Genomic DNA, 22,179 nt, shown 5'->3' with positions numbered 1-22,179 from the left:
CCTTTTCAAATTAGACCGCGCTGCCTGTAATGAACTGTTGAAGTTTTCAATCCCTGCAATATGAAGTTCTGCGAGAAATTAATTTTGCACTCATTGCACGTTCATTGACCATAATGGTTTGATTAACAAGGTCCCCGTTGGAAAGGAGCGACTGAGAGATGAATGCATTAAGTTTGTTCACACGCCCAGTAGCTCCTCCGCTATTGAGACTAATTGCGTTGTGTCTGAGGAGGATAACTTGTGTTGTGTCATCAGGGGACCTGCACGGGCCGAGAGTAGCGGCGGCCTATTACAGGGAGGGCACCTCCCCAAGAAACACTCAGCCATGACCCTTTCAAAACATTCAAATTTGAACAACTTGAATAACTATTCCAATTACACGGCGGCTGCCAAAACGGCGGTGCGTGGCTTGTTGTAAGAAATTAATCTTCCACACCAAAGATGACGGAGCATTCCCACACCACCACCACCACCACCACCACCACCACCACCACCACCACCACCACCTCCACCACCACCACCACCACCACCACCACCACCACCACCACCACTTCTGTAAATGTAGTAAACAGCTGTTTGACATTGATGAAGCAGCAAATTGTGACTCTACACACAAGTGATTCATAAGCCCGTGTTGGGGGATGTATTCTGCTTCATTAACAGACCAGTTGGCATCATAAATCTTGATTGTGCCTTTTCAGCAAAACGTGGCGCCTCTGGAAAGGATTTAGCCTATTTACAGAGCAGTTCAGGGCATCTGACCGCTGATAGCTGACGGGAATTAATGTTGCCTATTGTTTCACTTCCCGTACACCGATGGCAAGAGAATCACGAGAATGCAGCAATCTCTAGTGATTAATTACAATTATTGAGCCTGCTTCACGCAGACACTTGGCTAATTATTCACCCAAACAATTAAACTGCGATCGCATGTCTGGAAATAAATAGACTGCTACTTTACCATTTAGTTTATTAAGTCCTATTTATTTTGAGTTCTAGCAGGAATAAGTATCTTTTTCCATTGAAATAACTATTTGATTCCTTGTGTGCAACTTTGAGCTCGCTAACAATAAATTGTATTGTAGTCATTGCTTGATACTACTAGCTAATAATTTAGCAATAATACCACCACAGGATCATCCAACCATGTGCTTTTCTATAATACAAAAGGGGACTGGACTTAATGACTGATATGACATCACATCGTCCTACTCAATCCACAGAGAAGCAGGTCATCAGATAAACCAACCGGTCTGTTGATACGCGTAATAGCCAGCCTCGTCACCAGGCCACACAAACAAATGAGAGTAGACAACACGGTGTGCAGTGAGGAGCTAAAGGCACTCATTAGAACGCTGGGGCATCATGGGAGTGGATCCTGTAATGCCTTGCACCAACATGCCACCACAGCTGCTTGTTATGTTATCACAGGGCCCTAATTCAATAACTTTTGCACGATTGCTTCATCAGTGTTATAACTCATGTGTGATGCTTCGGTAGCCAAATGTTATATGGCTACCGCATGCATAATGCAATGTATTCTGTGAGTGCAGTAGTAACCACTAAAGGGGTGTATGTGTGTGGGTGCCCACTGAGGCTGCCCCGCCTATGGTTTGGACAACATGGATGACCTTTCCATAAGGTGGATGTAATAAACGTGAAAATCACTAGGACACATGAAACACAACAGCAAGTATCCGTCTGTGCAGTCTATAATCACTTTTGGGTGATTTCAGATTCAATGCATTATATACTTGAGTGAAACACTTACTTGAATATGGCTTTAAAGATTTGAGTATCGTGGTATATTTGTTTGCCCTACTACATTACTCTACTCTACACTTTTAAAAGGTTTTCCCTGTTTCTTATGGTACTTATGGCATATGGCATTTCTGAAAACGAATTGAATCTGGTGGATTATTTTTGATGCATAGTCTCCATTAAACATACCGTGTTTGGCTGAATCGGGGTAAGAACCACAAGCAGAAGGGGTGTAATCAGTTTGTAGTTGGTTGGTCTCCCAAAGGCAACCAAGACTCTTCCACAGCTTCAAGGGTGAGTTTGCAATTTAGCGTATACAAAATACTGACATCCAATGAGTTAACTAACGTATATAGAATACTGACATCCAATGAGTTAGCATGCATAAAATACTGACATCCAATGAGTTAGCATGTATAAAATACTGACATCCAATGAGTTAGCATGTATAAAATACTGACATCCAATGAGTTAGCATGTATAAAATACTGACATCCAATGAGTTAGCATGTATAAAATACTGACATCCAATGAGTTAGCATGCATAAAATACTGACATCCAATGAGTTAGCATGTATAAAATACTGACATCCAATGAGTTAGCATGTATAAAATACTGACAGCCAATGTGAGATCTCGGAGTTAACAACTTATATAAATATATTGTAAGCAAGCATACAAGTAAGCATATCAATTGTGATGTATTTTCTTTCTACACGCATCTCCTCCTTCTGACCTTTAGTTGGCAGAATTCAATGCTGTTACATTTTTCAAAGTTATTTATTGTAATGATGCACTTATATATATTGCCACTTACTAATATACGTTTATATATATAAACAATATTGAAACAGCTGTGAAAGAGGAAAGTATAGTTGTGTCGTTTTCTTCAGAATAATTACGGTGTGATTGCAAGGCACTTCAGGTAAAGAAAATCCATGTTGCAATTATTTTTGTACATGATTATTTCTCTTGAATGTGTCCAAACCTTGTATTGATTCATCCATACAAAGTGACAAAATTTATTTTCTCCTCCGCAACCGTCCATAATAATCAACTCTATTGTGACAGCATAGCAGTTTAAAAACGGCTACCCATATAATTGCACTGGGTCTCACATTGTGTAGCCTTTATGGAAAGGTAGGCTCCTTCAGACACTGCACATCTGGTTTGATACATTACAAATGTGTCTTTCACACACAGCATATTCCAATTACAGAGACAGCTACACTGACTGATGACAGATCGGAACTGCTATCTGCTCACAGATGTCTGGCTGCTTGGACTGCTTGTTGGCATCAATTATACCTCGTATTCCTTTGAAGATTACTTTAGTTAGCCCACATCTGTTTTCCGATTTGGCAGAATGAAATATATTGAAATTTCCTAATTGAGCAATAGCCACATTTCCTTTTCCAGTGTTTTGTTATCCAATAACTTGCCATAGTAAGATCTTATATTCGTACGTTTGCTCCTGCGATTGCCTTTTCCACCACAGGGTGGCACTGTGGCATCACCAGAACACCCCCAGGAACCTCTAATCAGAAACAAAACTTTGCGAGATGATGTGTTGCAGTCCAGCTGAGGTAACCATGAAAACGAAGTTGTAAGAGCTGAGCCAATGCGATTTAAAAAAGAAGAAAAGAAGTTCGCCAATGTGACTTTAAAATAGCCAGTGTGATCTTGTTTGCTCGTGTGATCTGGATACATTGAGCAAAAGGGAGAGTGATGGCTGTGTGTGCGGGGACTGCGGCAACTCCACGGATGAATGGAGATGCAAATAGGAGGGAGGGAGGTGAAGTCAAAGCCTTTAGTGACGCTGAGCACACCCCAGAGGCCGCGGTGCAGAACGCCCCGCCGCCGCCGCATCAAGGACACAATCCCGCCGCCATGCGTCGTCTCGGCACGCATCGCTTCCTCCCCCCCATCTCCATTCTCATCCAGACAAGGCACTTGACTCCTGATGCCGGGCCAAGCCAATCACAAGTGACAGATGCACCCTCCTCAGAGAATCCGCTCCCCAAACTATTGTATGCTACACGGCCAACAGAAGAGCATGACAAGCAGAAAAATAAGCTTTCAAATAAATATAAAACTGATGTGCTTGAATAGTGACACCTCATGCCGCTCCAATCCCTTGGATGCGATGCCAATTCCATGTCAAGTTTTTGTTCATTTTGTCATTTGTATTCAAATGACATATTTTTTAACTGCCAAATAGACCTGCCTATTCCGTGACATTGGCATCGTTAAGAAATTCAAGTTGGCACGTTAGGCTTCATAGTCAAAAAAGTTGGAAAAGCATCCAGACTATAGTCTCATGGGGTGTTAAGTCTCGTGAGACCTCCTCGATCTCGCGAGTTGACATTATGTCCCTCTCTGCAAAATCATCTGCTGATCTTCGTCAAAAGACAGAAACGTAAATATCCTGATGGTCCCCCGAATCTCGGGTGGTTTTTCAGAATGTGTCCCTTTTACGGTGACGCCAGCCCCATGCGGAGTGTTGTGCCTCTCCGTGATTCATTCAACCATGCAATACTTCCGCTTTCCTCTCCGCTGCGTACAGTTGTACAGGTGAGCCCGCAGCAGGTGAACCTGTCACCGTCGGCACACGCACGATGCCAACAGCTGGCGTGGAAGAAGTGAAGAAGGAAAGTTTGCACGTGGAGAGAGATGGCGTGACAGGCCTCGGCTGTTGTGGTAACGAGAAAAACAAGCGTTTCATCAACATATTTGCACGACATGGCTCTTCTTGGTAAGCTAATGTAAATAATGTCCCCGAAGGTCATAATTAGACACGACAGTGACCCCTCGTGTTGAAATATTTATCATATTTCTCTCAGTGGTAATCAAATTAATATCCTCTTGCTCTTTTTGTGTAAGCAAGCTTTGAGGGATGAGCCTTTCCCCACTTCTGGTCAGATTTCTAATCCATTTCTGAAAATAACATAAGAGCAGTCTAATTGCCGTTTTAGTACCTCCTAATTATTGATTCGCTATGCATGCTGAAACATAATTGGCCACATTTATATTGTAGAATTATTTGATTTATAGTCATAATAAGTAGAGGATTTGACAGACAGAAACCTTTAAATATAAAGATGCTTTGTGCTATATAACGTTGGCCAAGCAGGCAAGTGTATAACAATGTTCCAGGAAGCACTGCCATTTGCTCCCTAAATCCCAGCGTTCTTAACATAGCTTTACTATTTCAAAATGGATGTAGCCTCTGTGTCATTCCCGGTATTTCCATGAGGTATTTTCACACACAAAGTCATCCCAGCTTGCCAGCAAACCCTGGCTACTTCATACCTGCGAAAATAATCCTCCATCTTTTTTTCCATTTGGATTCGATCACCGATGCCCAAGTCTGCTATCACAGCCAAGAGTGCTCTATTGTCTGCTTGCATTATTATTGTTATTAGTCTTTTGGATTGGCTGTGGGGCGATCGGCAGGCTTTGGTTTGGGGGGTAGGGGGGGATGGGGAGTGGGTGCCAGCCTGGATAATTAGTCGTTCTTCCACGCCAGACGGGCACACACTCGTCACTTGCGGGGGAAATGGAAAGTGGCATCGGTATCACAGGAACACCGGAATGCCCTTTGGTGTGAGAAGGGTTGGCTTACCGGCGCATCTGTCCCCTACCTCCAGTCCTCCCGCCACTGGCACCCTGGCCGACGCGCCGGGTGCATAATCACCTTGTCCACGGGTGAATCCTATCCGACGTCTTTTTGAAATTGGAATTGGTGGCGCATTTTGAAAACTGGAACTGACCGGATGGTTTTACTGAAGAGGTGAGACAATGGGTTTGTATTTTCAACCGACAGTGTACACAACGTGAATGTTTTTGAATTCAGCCCGGGAGCCTTGGCACGCAGCATGATTTACGCGACAGGGCCGGTTTCAGGAATAGCTTGGTTTAATCGTTAAAGTGGGGCCCTCAACGCTCCCTGGTAGGCCTCTGTTGGGTCACATGTGTCCTCCGGGCCCCGATGGGCCCCTCGGACGCGCCGTCCCCCTGCTCCCTGCTCCCTCGTGGGGGGCCGCTCTGGCGGCCCCTCGCAGAGATGCGGACCGCCATGTGGAGGAGGAGGAGGGCTCCGCCCACGCCCAGCAGCAGGCCGTAGAGCAGCGGCCACGCCCCATCAAGGACCCCCGGGCCCCCCCGCAGGAGGACCGGGGCCCGCTCCAGAACCAGGTCCAGGTCCCGCCATGTTAGGTCCCGGACTAACACACATACACGTATACACACACACACACACACACACACACACACACACACACACACACACAGACGGACATAAACACACACAGAAACAGATGGACATAAACAGACACACACACACAGAAACAGACGGACATAAACAGACAGACAGACAGACAGACAGACAGACAGACACACACAAGCAGTTGCATATAACTACTCTAAAGTGACTATAAAGCCAGGGTGGGAGGGCATCTCCGTGATCAGAGGAGCCTCCTGTCTTTGCCATTGCTTCTCATCTTGAAGTTGTAACTTGGTTAAAGTTCCCAGGAGGAGGGTGTTGTGTGTGAATGACAGGTGATAATTACATTTTTGAGTTTGCAGGCGTCCAGGGAACAAATAGCCTGGTATGGTTAGGGTGCTGAAGTTTAGCAGTAATGAGTTGGAAAGATGCCCACGGCCAACCAATCTATTCTGGCGTCTCATCTAAACACAGAGTAGATGTAGGACTACAGTGGGGACAGAAACAATCAAAGAAGCCATCCGTGCCTTTTGGAATCAACACAGTCTCAAGAGGGACAGCCCAGAAAGACATCCAAGATATTTAGGCTCTGGTTGAGACTTCTTCACGTCATACGTTTGACACAGAGAACTACACAGAGTCCAAGCAGTCCTTAATAGGATTTGTTCATCCCCACCAGTATATGTCCTCTGAGCTTTTAATGCCTTACATACGACATAATGCTTTGGAATCCAACAGACACATTGACTCTACTAACAGAACAATGTGCGTCATGCAATTTTTTTTTGTGAAATGTTTACTGTTTCCAAGATTCACGATTCTCTGCTTGGTCAGGAAATCTTGCCAACTTCTATGATTATCTGCTTGTTCTGCGGTGGTGGACAGCAGCTCAGTACAGTCTGAAGTCTCCGTCTGTACTGTAGTACTCGAGTATGTGGGAGTGCGCTATTCTGGAAACTTTCCACGCCACCACGACTCAAAAGACAAACTGTGCCGGGGCTCTCGGAGGATTCTCATGAGGCAAATTTGTGCGACGCATTAGTTGTTCCACGAGCAGCAAGTCTGTTCATTAGAGGAGTTCTGCAAATGCAAATGTTTCTGGATACACTTCTCTAAATGCAACTGCTTCCAGCGGAAGCAGTTTAACTTGAGTAGACGTCGGCGTGTTGAGCACTCACAGGCAGGGGAGGAAATCTTTAATCGGGGCTGTGTGACGTACTCTGTACACCTCTCATACTACCGCTGTTGGCGAGGTGTCATTAACAAATGTCAACTTCCTCCCGGGAAGCCGGTCCCTGAAGGGTGTCAGCGACAAGTGACAGCGTGCTGCGTCGAGTGCGGTGAGAGTGCGTCATCAGATGGAGAACCTTACCCTTCCTGGCTGTTTTTCTGGAGTCTTGGCGTGGCTGCGGGCTTCTCTCTGAGTGGGCGGGCAGCGTCTTTAACCGGCTGGCGTGTTTGTGGTAGCCCTCAACGTAGCGTTTGAGACTCAGGGATTTGTCCTGGTTGATGTTCTTCCCCACCTCTGGAAACCAAAAACAGAATCCTCAGTGCTAGACTCCATCATTTAGTCTGGCACCAATTAAGCAGTTTATCAAAGTAAATCAACTCCATATTGGCATGGAAATGACAACAAACACAGCGGATAGCTGAAAGTCATTTGAGTCTCATATTAGACCTCAAATAAATACCCCTGAAAGAAATTCATAGTTAATAGTAGTAAATAGTTAATAGTTTTCCAACTCAGTATTACATTTTAAAGGGATTCTCCAATTCAGTATTTCATTTAATATACTAGTATTGACTATTAGCATTCAAATGTTTTCGGAACATTTCCATTTGTCGAAGGCCACTGAGATCGAGTGAGTGTGAACGTTATCGTTTAAGCTTGGCCAACTCCCTGCATGTTACTTCCTATCCTAAAAAAAACACAACCGGCCGGTGTCGTCAGGAGAGCCTTTCGGTTTGCAAACAGAAATGAGGAATATCGTGTTCACGTGCACACCGCCAGACGTGGCTAATTGCTGAATCGGAGGGAAAAAAAGTAGGCAGCCTTTTGACCGAGACAGTGTTGTTTTTTCCCCGTGCCGCTGTTGACGCCGTCTAATTCCCATCTTATGATTCATGTCGGCCCATCGCAGCTTCTCCTTCTCCTTTAAATCCTCCCCAGCCCCTCTCTGCCGTCTTCCCCCCAGACTCAGCTGATGAAAGCAGCAGATGGTTTGTACTCTGGCTGGTGTCGTCTCCTCAGCGAGTCCTCTGTCTGATCATTTACACCTCCCCGCTATCCAACGCCACTCGGCTGTGCGAGAGTTTTCCTCGCTACAGTGGACCGCTGCCGCCGCCGCCGCCACGCCACATGTCAGGAATCGGCATTGTGCAGAATACGCCACATTTGAAGTTCCAATTAAAACGGATCTCCGAGTAATGAAGCAATTACAAGACGTTGTTAAAAAGTGTTGAATAGGTGCTGTTGACTGGAGTAAACCCAGTTTGAACACACACACACACACACACACACACACACACACACACACACACACACACACACACACACACACACTTGTGCACAACAGTATAGCCCATGGGTGCTTTGTTCCAATTTGCTTGTCATCGAGGGACCATGGCATTGCTGTGTGGTGGGCCCCGGAGATTTCGCTGTAATCAGCAACATAGAATTGTACATGGAAAGTTTATTAGTGTGGTGTGAAACCAACAGTGTTGGCAGTGGAGGGAAGAAACCTTAACTACTTTGTTTGAAAGTCATTAAGTTAACATTAACTTTGTGCTTACTTATTTCTCTCTCTCTCTCTCTCTCTCTCTCTCTCTCTCTCTCTCTCTCTCTCTCTCTCTCTCTCTCTCTCTCTCTCTCTCTCTCTCTCTCTCTCTCTCTCTCTCTCTCTCTCTCTATTCTCAGTACTATTGTCATGCCGTTCAGTCCTCCCTCTCTCTCTCTCTCTCTCTCTCTCTCTCTCTCTCTCTCTCTCTCTCTCTCTCTCTCTCTCTGTCTCTCTCTCTCTCTCTCTCTCCGCACTGCGTTCGCTCCTCACCCGCGGCGATGTCTGACCTGCCGATGTGCTGCAGGCCGCGGGACAGCCTGTCGTAGTACATCTGCTCCCCGTTCCTCAGCAGCCAGTGTGTCAGCGCTGTCCTGCACTCCGCCTCCCTGGCTGGTAAACACACACAACATATGGGTGTCAGGACGGACCACTATCTCCCCGCTCGCACTCAGTGTGATGAGGAGGAAGAGCCGGGTGGCTTCTCCCCCTCCTGCACTCTCACTGGAGCAGTCGGCACACCTCAAAAGAAGTGCAAGTGACAACATTTTGGAGGTGCAAGAAGTGCCGGAAGTGTCTTTGGGGAGGGCTGCGTTGGCTCTTTATCTCTGCCATCACGTCATTTTATTATTTCGACCTTCCCGAGTTCTTTTCCCGGGAACGCCAACTGCCTGCACTCCAAAATCAACGACACCGACACAAACAACGCTTGTATAGAAACAGTTTGGCTTGAAGAATTATACAAATGGAGTTGAAAGGTTGTGAATGGAGTATACATCAGAAGCTACATATATCCGAAGCACAAAAAGAGTACAAAATACTTAGAAAAATACAATAGAGGAGGCTCTATCTAAAGCATTCAATAATCTAGAAAGATATTTGTACTGTTTGTACAGAATATTCCAGTACTTTTTCTTCCAGTCAGGAGTAAGTACCTGCTCAGGCTATGGTCGCTGGTCTGGTGAAGTCCATGAGTTTCATTACCGTCTGCATCGGAGGCGTCCCTCCTGGCTCGCGGCTTGGGGTCCAGGCGGTTGTTCTCAGGAAGGAGGCGCTTCAGGTGCTGGAAGATGTTCTCCTCTGGGCTGGACAGGGCTGCGAGGAGGTCCCTGCACTCTGTGGACGTCAGCAGCTCCACCAGGCGCTCTATCTGATGGACCCCCACGTCCTCGGCCACTGAAGCCCCACAACACAGGCTTAGTAGGGCTGCCCCCACAACGTGACCCCTGGGTGATGCTTAAAGCGCCCGACGAACTAACTAAATAACAGGATGTCTTTCTCTACCTAACCAGGAATATCCTTTATTTATTTCTTTGTTTCAAGGGTAAATTATTTTTCAGTGACCTTCAATTCTAGCATTGCTTTTGATTGCTAATGGTGTTATTGCAGCATTGGTTCTTACCTGTTTCTTCTCCGTAGCATGGAATTAAGAGAAGGAAGAGGAAAAACAAGAGCCTCTGATCTTTCATGTTGTCTGAAGTAGTGCTCACTCAACGTTTACCTTCAAACCCTCAAACGCTTGAGTTATCTTGACTGTAAACAATAGAACCCTTTTACTTCAATTTACCATCATTCTAAATTCTCCATAGCAACTCCATGATGCCATCCATTTAGCGTCCATCTATATCAGTATGTATTTTTTATTTGAAACAAAAATAATTGGTTCTTCGTCTATGAATATTTGAATTGGTTCTACCACATGCATTCGTCCTACTTGCTTCACAAGCGTGTGTGTGTGTGTGTGTGTGTGTGTGTGTGTGTGTGTGTGTGTGTGTGTGTGCGTGTGCGTGTGTGTGCGTGTGCGTGTGTGTGTTTGTGTGTGTGAGGAGCAAATGCATGTTTATTTGGCGGGTGCCACCAGCACCGCCATCAGGCAGAAATCTGTTGCTCATCATTATTTTTATTTCAAAAGGTTTTTCAGGGATTTGATTGGATTGAGCTAAAACAGGAAGAGGAAGTTGTTGTGTTTTGAAACCTCCAAATTCCTCTTTCAGGGGTTATAATTATTCTCGTTGAACCTAAAAGTCTCATGCAGATGAAAACACCCCAAAAATAGTAGGTAGTAAGAGCACAAAATTGACATGCGGATATGGGTATCTTTTCCATTTTTAATTGGGTGCAATTCCCATAATATCTATTAGGATTCAATAGTGAATTAAATAACATCAGCTGGTGGGGATGTCTTTGTTTGTTTTTAGTTTAATATACTATAACTAGAGACAATTGCACTGGGCTATAACTGCAGTAATTCCCAGCATGGAAAACAATATTTAATGACTTTATGGTTTAAATAAAAACTTGGTCCCTCCTTTGTGAGATAAGTAGATTGTTTTCATTAAATTGTAGAGTCTGTATGCTGGAACTAAATGTTACTCATGCTCACTAAGGGAAGAAAGTCATTTCGTATGCTTAATAATGATCGGTTGAGGGCAGTCTGATTGCTATAGAGATTATTTGTGAATGTTGCAATTGTATAAATGAACAACACCAGGCATTGATAAGGACATGTCTTTATTTAGGTAGTATTCGTAGTACACAACCAGACAGAACATCTCAAGGATAACAATTCACACACACATTCTAATAATACATTTAAGTAAAGTAACCATATGCAACAATTCCCATAAACCTTTATTATTAAATGTGAAAATAGTTTGGCAATCATGGAAAGTCATTCTGGTGCCATTATCTCAAGAAGACTTCCTGGCTTGTTGGTCGGTTTTGGACGTTCAACCCCATGCCTCTTACTCTTCACACCACTGAAATCTGGTTACCATGGATACAGACTCCGGTGGAATGAAGGATAGAACACATGATATACCCCGACGCTCAGCAGATTGGATCATTTCTGAAACACATGTGGCACACAAAATAGAGCATAAAATTGGATCGTAATCTGCAATCCCAACATTGACTAAAGCGTTCAGTTTCCCAGAAGTTATCCCAACATAACCCCCCATTTGCACCAACTTTTATTTTGCTAGCCGTTTCACACGTCTCAGCGGGTCCACGGGACGGCGTGATTCATGCGGGCGCCTGCGAGGCAGAGGAGGACGATGGGAACAAGGGAGAGGGAGCACAGCCCGGCCTCTCCCTTGGCTCACATGGAGTCCTATAATCGGAGCGCTCTGCAGGCCCAGGCCTGCTCTGCTGCCTTGGCTGCAGGGCTCGTGGCTGCCCTGGAACTCCCCGCTCCTGTCCTGAGCCAGGTGACTGGAGGAACTCCTCAATCCTCTTGCAGTCGTTGTCCCCCCCCCCCCCCCCCCCCCCCCCCTAAACCGCGCCAAAACCAGCACCAGTGTGACGCTCTTCCTGGTGAAACACTACACCAGTCCACCGCCAGCCTGACTCTATCACCCCCGCGCCCTCCTGCACGCGTCCCAACAGCTCACCCTCACTTCCTTTTTCACATAACTAGACTAAAAATGGGTGTTGTTGATCGCTTGAATATGTATTTTGAAGCAGGCAGCCGGCGGTGAAAGGCAAAATAATCACATGCACCCACTAAATAATGTATTTATTCTTTGATTGCATTAGCAAAGAAATCAGGATGGAAATGGGACTACACTTACACGCCGAAAATGTAAAGTGTCTCCTGATACTTTCTCACATTCTGTAGTACAAGTTTGTTGTCTTACCTTGATTACTTCCCTCATCTTTGTTTCCCAGTGAGTTTTCAAGAGTATTACCCAAATAACCAATGCCACCATGTTCAAGGCTCCTCGTGCAGCCCTGCAGACACCACTAACAAAGCACTATCCGTCTTCTCTCTGACCTTTTTGGCTACCTGGCTCAGGTATTGGTATTTTAGAAGCCCCACCGACCAATCAGATGCGGGTGCTTGAGCAAGACCAACCCCCTTTGGGTAATAAAGAGCTGCCACGCCCTGCAATCTTGTTTTATTGCATTACTAGAAAAAGGAAGTTAAGGACCTGTTCTTAAAAAACAGGCAAAAGAAATATGACATAGTTGTGGAGTGACTAAGATGAATAATCAGTTGAATCTGAAGTTATTAAGGAAATAATGAGTTTTATTTAATCTGACAGAAAAACCAAGTTATATGTAACATATGTTGTCTAAATGTATCAATGCACCCTAATGTTTATTTCATGAATTCTATGTGCTTGTCACTTTATCTGAAAGGCCATCCCTTTCTTCCCTTTCTAAAGCGTCTCTGTTGCAATTCAGGACTCATAACAAACCAATCTCAAGTCAATTCTCCTAACAATATTTGAGAGATAATTGCCTACAATCGGAATAGGAATAAAAATTGCTCTATGCAATTAGTGCGGTGGCTTAATGTTCTACCTCTGAGCATCGTTTATCCCCAGAAAATTCAACTCCACATGGAAATACTAAATTATCATAATAATTCAACAATCCCGCTAACTGCATCTGCCTTTAGGCTATGTTTTTCAGGGTTTTTTTGGACACAATTGCCTTCTCCAAACAATATTCCTGGCTCCAAAAGGCATTCTGCTTTCGGGAGATTCTAGCAAAGAATATTTAAAGCCCCAAGTCACCCCTCCTCTCCTCTTTTCTTTTTGGGGGAAACGCGGCGACACCCAACATCCCAGGACTTTGAAAGGATTTGGGCCGAGCTAAAAACATTCCTGTCTCCTAGTCGTACAATAGATGGCCGGGGGGGAGGAGGGGGGGGGGGGGGGGGGGGAGCACCACCCGAGCACATTCTTAAGGTGTAGCTCCACACTCCAGTCTGACCAACATGTTTCTTTTGAGGGTATACATTCATTCATGGCCCGATGTGCTTTGTGTATCGTTCGATTGACAGGGACAGCGATGTCGAGGAACCGGTGTTGGTTTTATCTTTCGGCTCGTTCCTCCTGAATGTTTGCTCTGAGCCGGGTCACTCTGGACAACAGCATCTTGACAGCTGGAAAGCGAGGATATAAAAGTAGAAAAGTCCTAACGATGACGGCGCAAGAACAACATGTCCACAGCAAAAGGTCATGGAGGCACAGAGGCCAAGTCCACTGAAATCGAATGCCTTTTACCATGTTTTATTTTACCATATGTTACACTCCGTAACCGTAATATTCCAGTGTGTAGAATGAATGAATGAAAAACACAACAAGATGTATGCGACAGAGGTCTACTGCAATGGTAGCAAATAAACTGCAATGCATGTTTTTTAAGCAAATGTATATTGAATCATTATTAATGCAAGAGGTGTTTGCTTTTGTTGCTGCTTATCTGTTGCCCAATCTCTGTAAGTCTTAATGAGTGTGTCTGTTGGAGCTTAAGGGCGTGTTTCAGGCTCATGAATGAGACGTTAAGTGTTATGCTTCCAATGCATAGACCTCTAATGATGCTGTCCCTTTTGTTGCATTGTCTCACTGAAATAACATCACCAATAGCTTTGTAAATTATTTATTCATACCCTTGTTGCTTATTGGATCGAAGGGATTTCACTTGCTAATAGCACTGTGTCATGTTGTTACTGCTCCCATCACTGCTGTTCAAGATTATTTAAAAAATGATGAAAAAGTACAAAATCCATCCAGCCGCAGCTTAATCAACCCAGAGGCTTATTCTCACTGAATCTATTTGTTGTTCGGGGAAAAAAGGAAAAAAAAATCGAATAATAAACCAAAAGTGTTGTGTGTCGGCTACTCCAAAAGTTACAGAGTGGATATGTTTAAGTTGAATAACTTAACTGAATGTCTCATTAGAATAAGTATGCTTCTGGGATACACTTGGCAGCCTTACTGATACATGTAGTCATGTATCACTTGTGTGTGTTTATACATTTATATATATATAGATGGGAATGCCGTCCGTAGAGGTGAAACGAAGGCATTACCATAGTGTGAACGAGGAGGTGTTGGATGTCGTGCTGTGTGAAGGCAGAGGCCTCGCTGGGACACGTCATGCTGTGGAATGTGTGCTTCCCCCAGGCGGGGAACATCCTCTCACACGCAGCCCAGCCCTCCTCTTCATCCACCGTGTGGGGGTCTGCCACGGTCAGGAGGGCCCTGACTAGTCTCCTGGAGAGGAGTGGGTCTCCAGGGTCTTCACCACACTCCGTACTACGGTGAACCGGTGAGCCCCCGGTTGCAGTGACTTTGACAAACTTCACATTTTTATTTTATTTTAACCAACCTTTATTTATTCAGGGAAGAACATTGAGAGCAGGCTCTCTTTTTCAATGACGCCCTGATTACAACGCACAATAAAAACGGAAACACAAATGTATAATAGAAATAAACTGTAGGTCATGCAACCAGAACTACATTAGAATACATATAAATAATTCATAGGGCAATAATACATAAAGCAACATAATGTTTCAGAGTGATTTCTGAGCACGACTCATTAGTGAATACTGAACAGACTACGGCAGCTCTGTGCCGGGAGTTTAGCTTTACACACATGATGTTAGGTTTAGCAGAGGGTTCGCTCCAAATGGACTTGAAGTTAATTCAGTTACAGATCATTTAGGAGCAGGTATAGTTCTACGTAACTTGTTAAATTGATACCTACAGGTATTTTTCATAGAGCAGGCTGTATGAAAAATACATATTCAGCATATTGCCTCCAAATATGTTGTATTGCTGTACCTATACACACAGGGATTGCTTTAGCTCTTAAAGGCATCAAAAGTCTTTTGAATGAACGTCCTCCCAAGGTTAAGACATATCTACAGTGGCCCTAGTTCTCTCTGGATGGGCCTTTGTTTGTTTAATGGATAAACAATTAAAAATGTGTTTTAACCGCACAAAGTCTGCAAAATGTTGGGTACTTTAAAGTATTCAGGAGGATATATTTATTCTCGTGGGTGTGGACAGTTTGCAGACTGCCCCCCCCTCCCCTTCTCTCAATCCCCTACTTGCTCTGATTCTCTGGGTAATCTCCCGTTTCATTGGCTGACTCTGTTCAGACTTGCCTGAGCAGGAATGCACCTACAACCTGATGCACTTTTATGTTCATGCAAATGAACTCTGAAGAACGGCAGCGTTTTGCAGTGTACATATTTCATTCTCCATTTGGATTCTGAATGTGGATCCCAGAAGTGGTTCTCAGAATACCAATGACCTCTCTCCCCGAAGTTGAGGACACTCTTCTGGCCTGACTGGGATACAGCGCGACAGAGCTTCATGATGATGGTTTGATGTGTTCAAGATTAAGTTGAAAAATACAAAGAGTTTCTATTTGTTTTGGTAAGGTTTAGGAATTTCAATGTATTTAGTGTATAATCGACTGAACGGAGAATTCCAGATGACCCAGTACTTAGTGTGTGAACATGACGTACCTTTAACCGTCCTAAGGAAGCCCTTCAGAGCTCCAGAGTGGGGAGGGAGGGGGTGGAAAGCTGCATAGAAAACCCCAACGACTTATCAGTCAAGTTTTGTTAACTTACTTCATTTGGATGGATTTCACATTTCACATTGTCTTGCAATGCCAAAACGACAACACAACTAAATTCACAAACTGATTGGGTTAGCTTTTGCGTCGAATTGCATCGCTATTGCATCCAGCAGCCATCTGTTGGCCTTCACTGAGTGGCAGCGTATGCTTCCAGCCGGCGCACTGAGAAACGTGTGTAAAAATAGATAACAAATGAGGTGTTACGTATACAGCATGTCAAACATTGGTCCCCCCCCCCCCCCCCCCCCCAGAATGAATGCGGGGGTGCTGGGGGTCCTCCGTTTGGTGGTGACAGGGGGGGTCCCTCAGTGCCCTGTGTTTATCTCAGGCTCTGGTTGACGTAATGGAATGTTTTGTAATAACAGAGGGGAGTTGAGAAATGACACCGCAGCAGGTTTAATGGAGGCCGTCTCTCCTGCCCACTGGGTTCTGCCCTATCCCCATATTAGCGGACGAATTAGGACCAGTATGCGTGAGGTTGTGGGCTTGTGTGTGTGTGTGTGTGTGTGTGTGTGTGTGTGTGTGTGTGTGTGTGTGTGTGTGTGTGTGTGTGTGTGCGTGCACATGCACCTCTTCTGTAAAGTGAGTGAATCCGGGTGAAAACGAAAAAAGAACTCTTGCCTTGCTGCACGACACAGCGATAAACATTTGTATTTGTTTGCAGTTATTCTGTCCAAAACAGGTGTGGTGGGCCTCAGTGGGATTGTAACAGTTGGTAAAATGGTGGCTGGTGTGCCATCCACCAGTGCTGTGGTTTGGAGTCAACCTCGTCCCCCATGAGCTGGACGAGTCTGGGCTTGCTGTGGGCTTGCTGTGGGGCTGCACAGCGCCTCTGTCACCACGTCTATAGAGCTGACAGCATTCCAGCTGGCTGGCTGAAGAGGTGCTGATTAGCCCCCGTTTGCTCTACATGTGTGTGTAAAGTCTGTTTGCAGGAAGGAAGGGTGGGGTGGATGTGTGTGTGTGTCTGTGTGTTTGTGTGTGTGTGTGTGTGTGTGTGTATATGTTAGTGTGTGTGTGTGTGTGTGTGTGTGTGTGTGTGTGGTGTTGGTGGAATGGGGGTAGCATAGGTCAACAATGGTTCTGCCCATCGATCCGTCTCACCCAGGTGGTGAGTTAGCCGGACGCTATCGGTTTCTGTGGACCAATCGCAGTGCCGTGGCCTGCATCCCACTATGCTTGACCAAAACTACAGTACAACAATGTTATGGGCTTGAGTGTGAGTTGAGTGAGGTGCATTTGATTATACAAGCCTGCGGTTATTGTGTGCTTGGGTTAAGATCTATATACATGTGTTTGTGTGTGTGTGTGTGTTGTGTTACGTCCCACTAATTTGGTGTTTTGTGTCTGTGCATAACTTTCAACATGTTGTCGACCAGTATAGAGAGCATCTGTGCACGTAAAACTCTGCAAGTTGATATTGATTCTGTTTGCAAAGTAACATAATGTGATTGGAATAGCTTTTCTGCTTGTTCATTCATCTGCTCTTTAAAAACACATTTATCTTCAAGGTATGATAAAGCACAACAGAAGAAGCACAGTGTACTTTCAAAATATCCTTATTAGATAGTAAAGGAAATCCGTCTCTGTCCCTGGCTGGCATTATGTTTTATTATTTTGGATTGGATGTAATGTAACTTTCAATTAAAAGAGCTGACAGCTGTAATATAAATGGTAATGGTTTTGTTATTGAAATACAGTAATACACATGGTTAAGCATATTGTATATACCTTATTATGTACGTTAATTCTATGTATAGATACAAGTGAGGAAGCACTTGGTTTATTTTATATCAGGCTAAAACCTAATCCTCTTTCCGTATTCAGAAAAATAAAACCATTGAATGTGGAATCCTGAGTCTGGTTATCAGGATGCAAAATATTGAAATGCACTCTTAATTAAAACACAACCTCCTTCCTCGAGATGTGTAGGAGGTGTTATTACATCAACAAAAAAAATCCTTGGCGGCAGACTCTTCTTCTAATTGGGAGAGTGGAAGTGGTGTTCGGAGGCTAATGGGAACAGTAATACCAGACCACTCTCTGACGATGAGTCTTCCCACAGTCCAGGGCGTCTGAACCTCCCACGTACACGCACGGCGCTAGGTGCCTCGCATAATGGCACTAATGACACAGGAGGATGGGACGCACAGATTGCTTGTTCAAAATGTGTCATTCATGGAGAGAAGCAAGGTGGCTTGAAGGCTGTGTGTCGGGAAAGAAGAGGAACACAAGTGGGAGGGCAACTTGGACAATCACAAAGCAGCACCGGTGACATAATGTGAAATCTATTGACGACAAACATTGATGAATGTAAGATGGCTGTGTGTTAAAGGTGGTCCAGTTCAATAAACTAAACTATCAGGAATGGAGTGTATGACATATGACCACATAAAAATTCATATGATATGAACCCAGATAACTATGAATATATTTTATTGAAAGTTTGACCTGCTAGACACATTTTTAACATTAAACCCTTACCTTTAGATGTAAGCCGTTAAAAAGGAAACAACTTTGATAATGCAACGAAGCATAAAGCTATTGAGTGGATTAGGACTGTTAAACTTTAAAACCCTCTTTACTACAATGAGGAGTGATTCGTAAGACTCTCTGCATTCTTCTGCTTTAGCTGTCCGGGCATTTTACCACTAACAGCAATTCAATCATCAGTTTCACACTATAAAAATTAGGACCGTTTGAATATCTAAATGACGACTCTAGCAAATATATCATATTTAATTTCTAGAAAGGTTATTTTTTATTTCCATTGCATTAAAGAAATTGATGCTAAGCCCACGGGCAATTTATCTACCACTCTATTTGTAGAAGTTGTCACCAAATTGACATTTCGTTATCTGGCAATATTTGTAAATAAATATATAAAATATTTATTTTTCATATTTTGCCTGTTACTTATCAAGATGAAACAGGAGGAGGAAAACAATTTGTTGGTACTTTTTTTTGACATTTGGCTTCCAGCCCATGGCGTCCATTTATTCAGTAGCAAAGGTTGGAAATTGTAGTCTAGGAAAACAAATTATATATCGAGATCAAACGCCGATTCCCCTTTATGAGGTGAGCTGTTTACCGGGAGAGAGGGCAACAATAAGAGCAGATGTATTGTGTCACAAGTCTATTTATATCACACACATACACAGAGCTGCAATATTCCCCACTTCACATGTGAATCAAAATAGTGTCCTGGGTTCAGGGTTTTGATTGAAGGAGCTATCTTGATCTAATGCGATAAATATGCATCCCTTGGCCTTTTCAATTGAATTGAAGCCAACAATTAGTCTGGTGCTCTATAGATTCATGACATTTTGGAGTTCTCTTGTGTGGGTCAGGCTTACCTGGTGGTGGTGCTGGTGTTGGTGGGGGGATGGTGCTGGTGGATAGGGTGTGTGTGAGTGTGTGGGCGGTGATTTGTACCCATGCATGACCTGAGGCGAGCTAAAGCCCGTCTGTACGTTAAGAGTTGATCTTGGAGGAACGCATTCGGCCTAGATGATAAACAACCCAAACCTTGCTAGCCAGACAGACGCGTTGTGTGTGTATGGTTTTTGTTGCTTTGGGTTCTTCATCACTTTACCTCGCCCCACTCTGCCTTGTTCGAGTTCTCGGTCCTCCAGAAGATGGGTGGAATGTGGACAGGAGTCAACACGTCCCGGCCCTCTCTTCCTGTCTGCGTTCCTCCCTCACCCTTTTCCCCCTGCATGTGCGTGTGTAAACTAGCTCAGCCCTTTAGTGCCCTGGTCCACCTAGTCTCCACGCACACCAAACAAACCCAATCCAAGCACACGTGTTGACAGTACATGGGGTCGGCTTAGCTCAGAAGGTAGTGCGGTCGTCTTGTAACCGAAAGGTTGCTAGTCCCAGCTCCTCCTAGCTGAGTGTTGATGTGTCCCTGAGCAAGACGCTCAACCCTAACCGCGCCTGACGAGCTGGCTGTCGCCTTGCACGGTTGACTCTGCCGTCGGTGTGTCAATGTGTGTATTAACCGATGTAAGTCGCTTTGGATAAAAGCGTCTGCTAAATGCACTAATTGTACATTGTAATGGATCAGAGCAACATCACATGCACCCCTGGGGTTTTTGGGGCGGCAGTGGGATGGGGACAGATGTGAGGCTCCATTCCATCCAGAGCACCGTTTTTTAAAACAATGAAAAAAGTAGGAGTGAAGGGATTGAAAGATTCAAGAGTTTGCCATTAACTGCACCGGATGAAGACATGTGATGAGCTGCTTCACGCAGACAGAGGAACACCAGAGCCTCTCTCATCTCCTCGCCCCCCCCCCCCGTCCCCCCCCCCGTCAACTCTTCACACATTGTAGTGAGACTACTGAAGTTACTACAGGAATGTGTGTGTTTGTGTGTGTGGGAGGGGGGGGGGGTTGTGTGTGTTTTATGCTCCTCGATACTGAAGAAAGGAAACATGAGCCTGTGTTCTTTGTTCAGCTCCTCGTCCCCTCTTATCAACAAGGGTTAAGTCAGCAGTGGAAATTTGATTCTGAGGTGAGATTTTGTTTGAGGCACGAACATTGAAATGCTGCGGCTCCGCGGATCTTGGATAATGATTTGGGAAAACTTCAGTATTTCATGTGCTTCATCCTTCAAAATTCAGCAGAGCAGCACCGATGACAGCGCTAAACCCGGGCCTTGTTTGGGGCACATCCTACCCTGATCTCTGAATAAGGGGTTATGCTGAGGAATCTCTTGCTTAACAACAACAAACACACAGTAACGCATCTAGTAAGGGCAGCTCCCTTTACCCGTGGAATAATGAAAGCCCGAGCGGGACCCAGTTGAGACAATAACAATCTGACCTCCAGGAGGATTAGGGAGTCATTGGGTTAGTTGTGTTTACGAAGCGGAGGTGATGCCAGTGGAGCGCCATCTATTGACAGAAGCAGGAAATTAGGAAACAGGGGCAGATCCTTGAGTGCCACCAGAGGCCACTGTGTCTTCATGCTATACCGGCTGCCAGCTGGAGCCTGGGTATTCCTCCCAACGCACACACACACGAGAGGCGCCGTTTCCACCGCGGATTGGTAACGGCGCCCCAGGTTTAGACAGAAAGCATTGTCTCGGCTTTGTTAATTGGGATCTTATGTTATGTCATTATTTAAGGTTAATAAGTACAGTTATGTGGAGGGAAAATGTGTTAGCTCACTCTCAAGTTATGACGTTGTGTATAATGAGATGCCCATTGGGCCGATGAATGTCATGTATTTTTGTCTATGCTTCTCTCAAATGTGTGACTCATTAATTCCAAATGTATAATATCTATGTGTTCTAGTGATTCAATATTGCACATTGTAGCTTTGCCCTTGTAATTAACGGTGTAATTTTCCTAACCCTATGCATATTCTGCATATATAATTTTTTTGTTTATGTAGATAGGTAGGTCGATATGCAAATATATATATGCAAAATATATACACATATACATATATATGTACACACAGACCCACACCCACCCACATGATTGCACAGACATGTATTTGTACGCACATGCATTATGTGTAATAGCCTATAATCCCAGTGAATTTAATTTGACACGCAAAGAAAGCAGACAGAAACAAATGATATATACAATCATAAGGCCTGTGTGTGTAAAATGTAATACAAATAAACTAAGATAATCTGCCCCGGCTAATAACCCGGGGCAGTCAGCTGCCCGTCATGTAATGGGATTCTATTCTCTGGTATAACCCCCCCCCACCATATGCAGCCCTCCTCTCCAGAATCTGCCTGGCAATTAGCCGCTCGCTGGGTGTGAGGCGCAGAGTGTGAACACAATTTGAGGCACCGGTGTGGTTTCACACTGGTGTGGTTCCACACTGGTGTGTCCATCGCCACGCAGAGAGCTGCCTCTCCCTCCTCCTCTCTCTTAGCAAATCATGGATGAGATATCTCTCTGCCTACTGTGGAACCAGGGCTAACCTAGGACCTTCTTTAGTTTTGGTCGCTGGTTAAAATAACGTCCAGTAGGATGGATTTGGATGTGATTAAAATCCGTCCT

The 22,179-nt window shown here is 44.6% G+C and overlaps 1 protein-coding gene and 1 long non-coding RNA gene across 2 annotated transcripts; both read right to left on the bottom strand.

Annotated features, from left to right (window-relative positions):
• Positions 1-5,295: 5,295 nt before the first annotated feature.
• LOC132447298 (transmembrane and death domain protein 1-like) lies at positions 5,296-10,430 on the bottom strand. The gene is made up of 5 exons (XM_060038306.1): positions 10,166-10,430; positions 9,748-9,939; positions 9,037-9,156; positions 7,359-7,511; positions 5,296-5,987 (listed from the first exon to the last, which is right to left on the bottom strand). Exons 1-5 carry the CDS (start codon positions 10,230-10,232, stop codon positions 5,701-5,703), a joined length of 819 nt encoding a protein of 272 aa, XP_059894289.1. The 5' UTR covers positions 10,233-10,430; the 3' UTR covers positions 5,296-5,700.
• An 833-nt stretch (positions 10,431-11,263) lies between these two features.
• On the bottom strand, positions 11,264-12,534 carry LOC132447986 (uncharacterized). Its single transcript, XR_009523341.1, has 2 exons — positions 12,402-12,534; positions 11,264-11,611 (listed from the first exon to the last, which is right to left on the bottom strand). It is a non-coding gene; the product is annotated as an uncharacterized LOC132447986 (long non-coding RNA).
• Positions 12,535-22,179: the final 9,645 nt, after the last annotated feature.

This window comes from Gadus macrocephalus, chromosome 1 (assembly GCF_031168955.1).
Source record: "Gadus macrocephalus chromosome 1, ASM3116895v1".
Lineage (NCBI taxonomy): Eukaryota > Metazoa > Chordata > Actinopteri > Gadiformes > Gadidae > Gadus > Gadus macrocephalus.
Note: the sequence above shows the minus strand (reverse complement) of the source record. Positions and strands in the feature narration are given on the sequence as shown.

Excerpts from the sequence above, each read along its gene's own strand:
- LOC132447298 (XM_060038306.1), bottom strand. The coding sequence starts at position 10,232 with ATGAAAGATCAGAGGCTCTTGTTTTTCCTCTTCCTTCTCTTAATTCCA. Across the intron at positions 9,157-9,747 it reads GGACGCCTCCGATGCAGACG|CCAGGGAGGCGGAGTGCAGG; the intron begins GTAATGAAACTC and ends TGTGTTTACCAG. Across the intron at positions 7,512-9,036 it reads CAGGTCAGACATCGCCGCGG|AGGTGGGGAAGAACATCAAC; the intron begins GTGAGGAGCGAA and ends TTTGGTTTCCAG.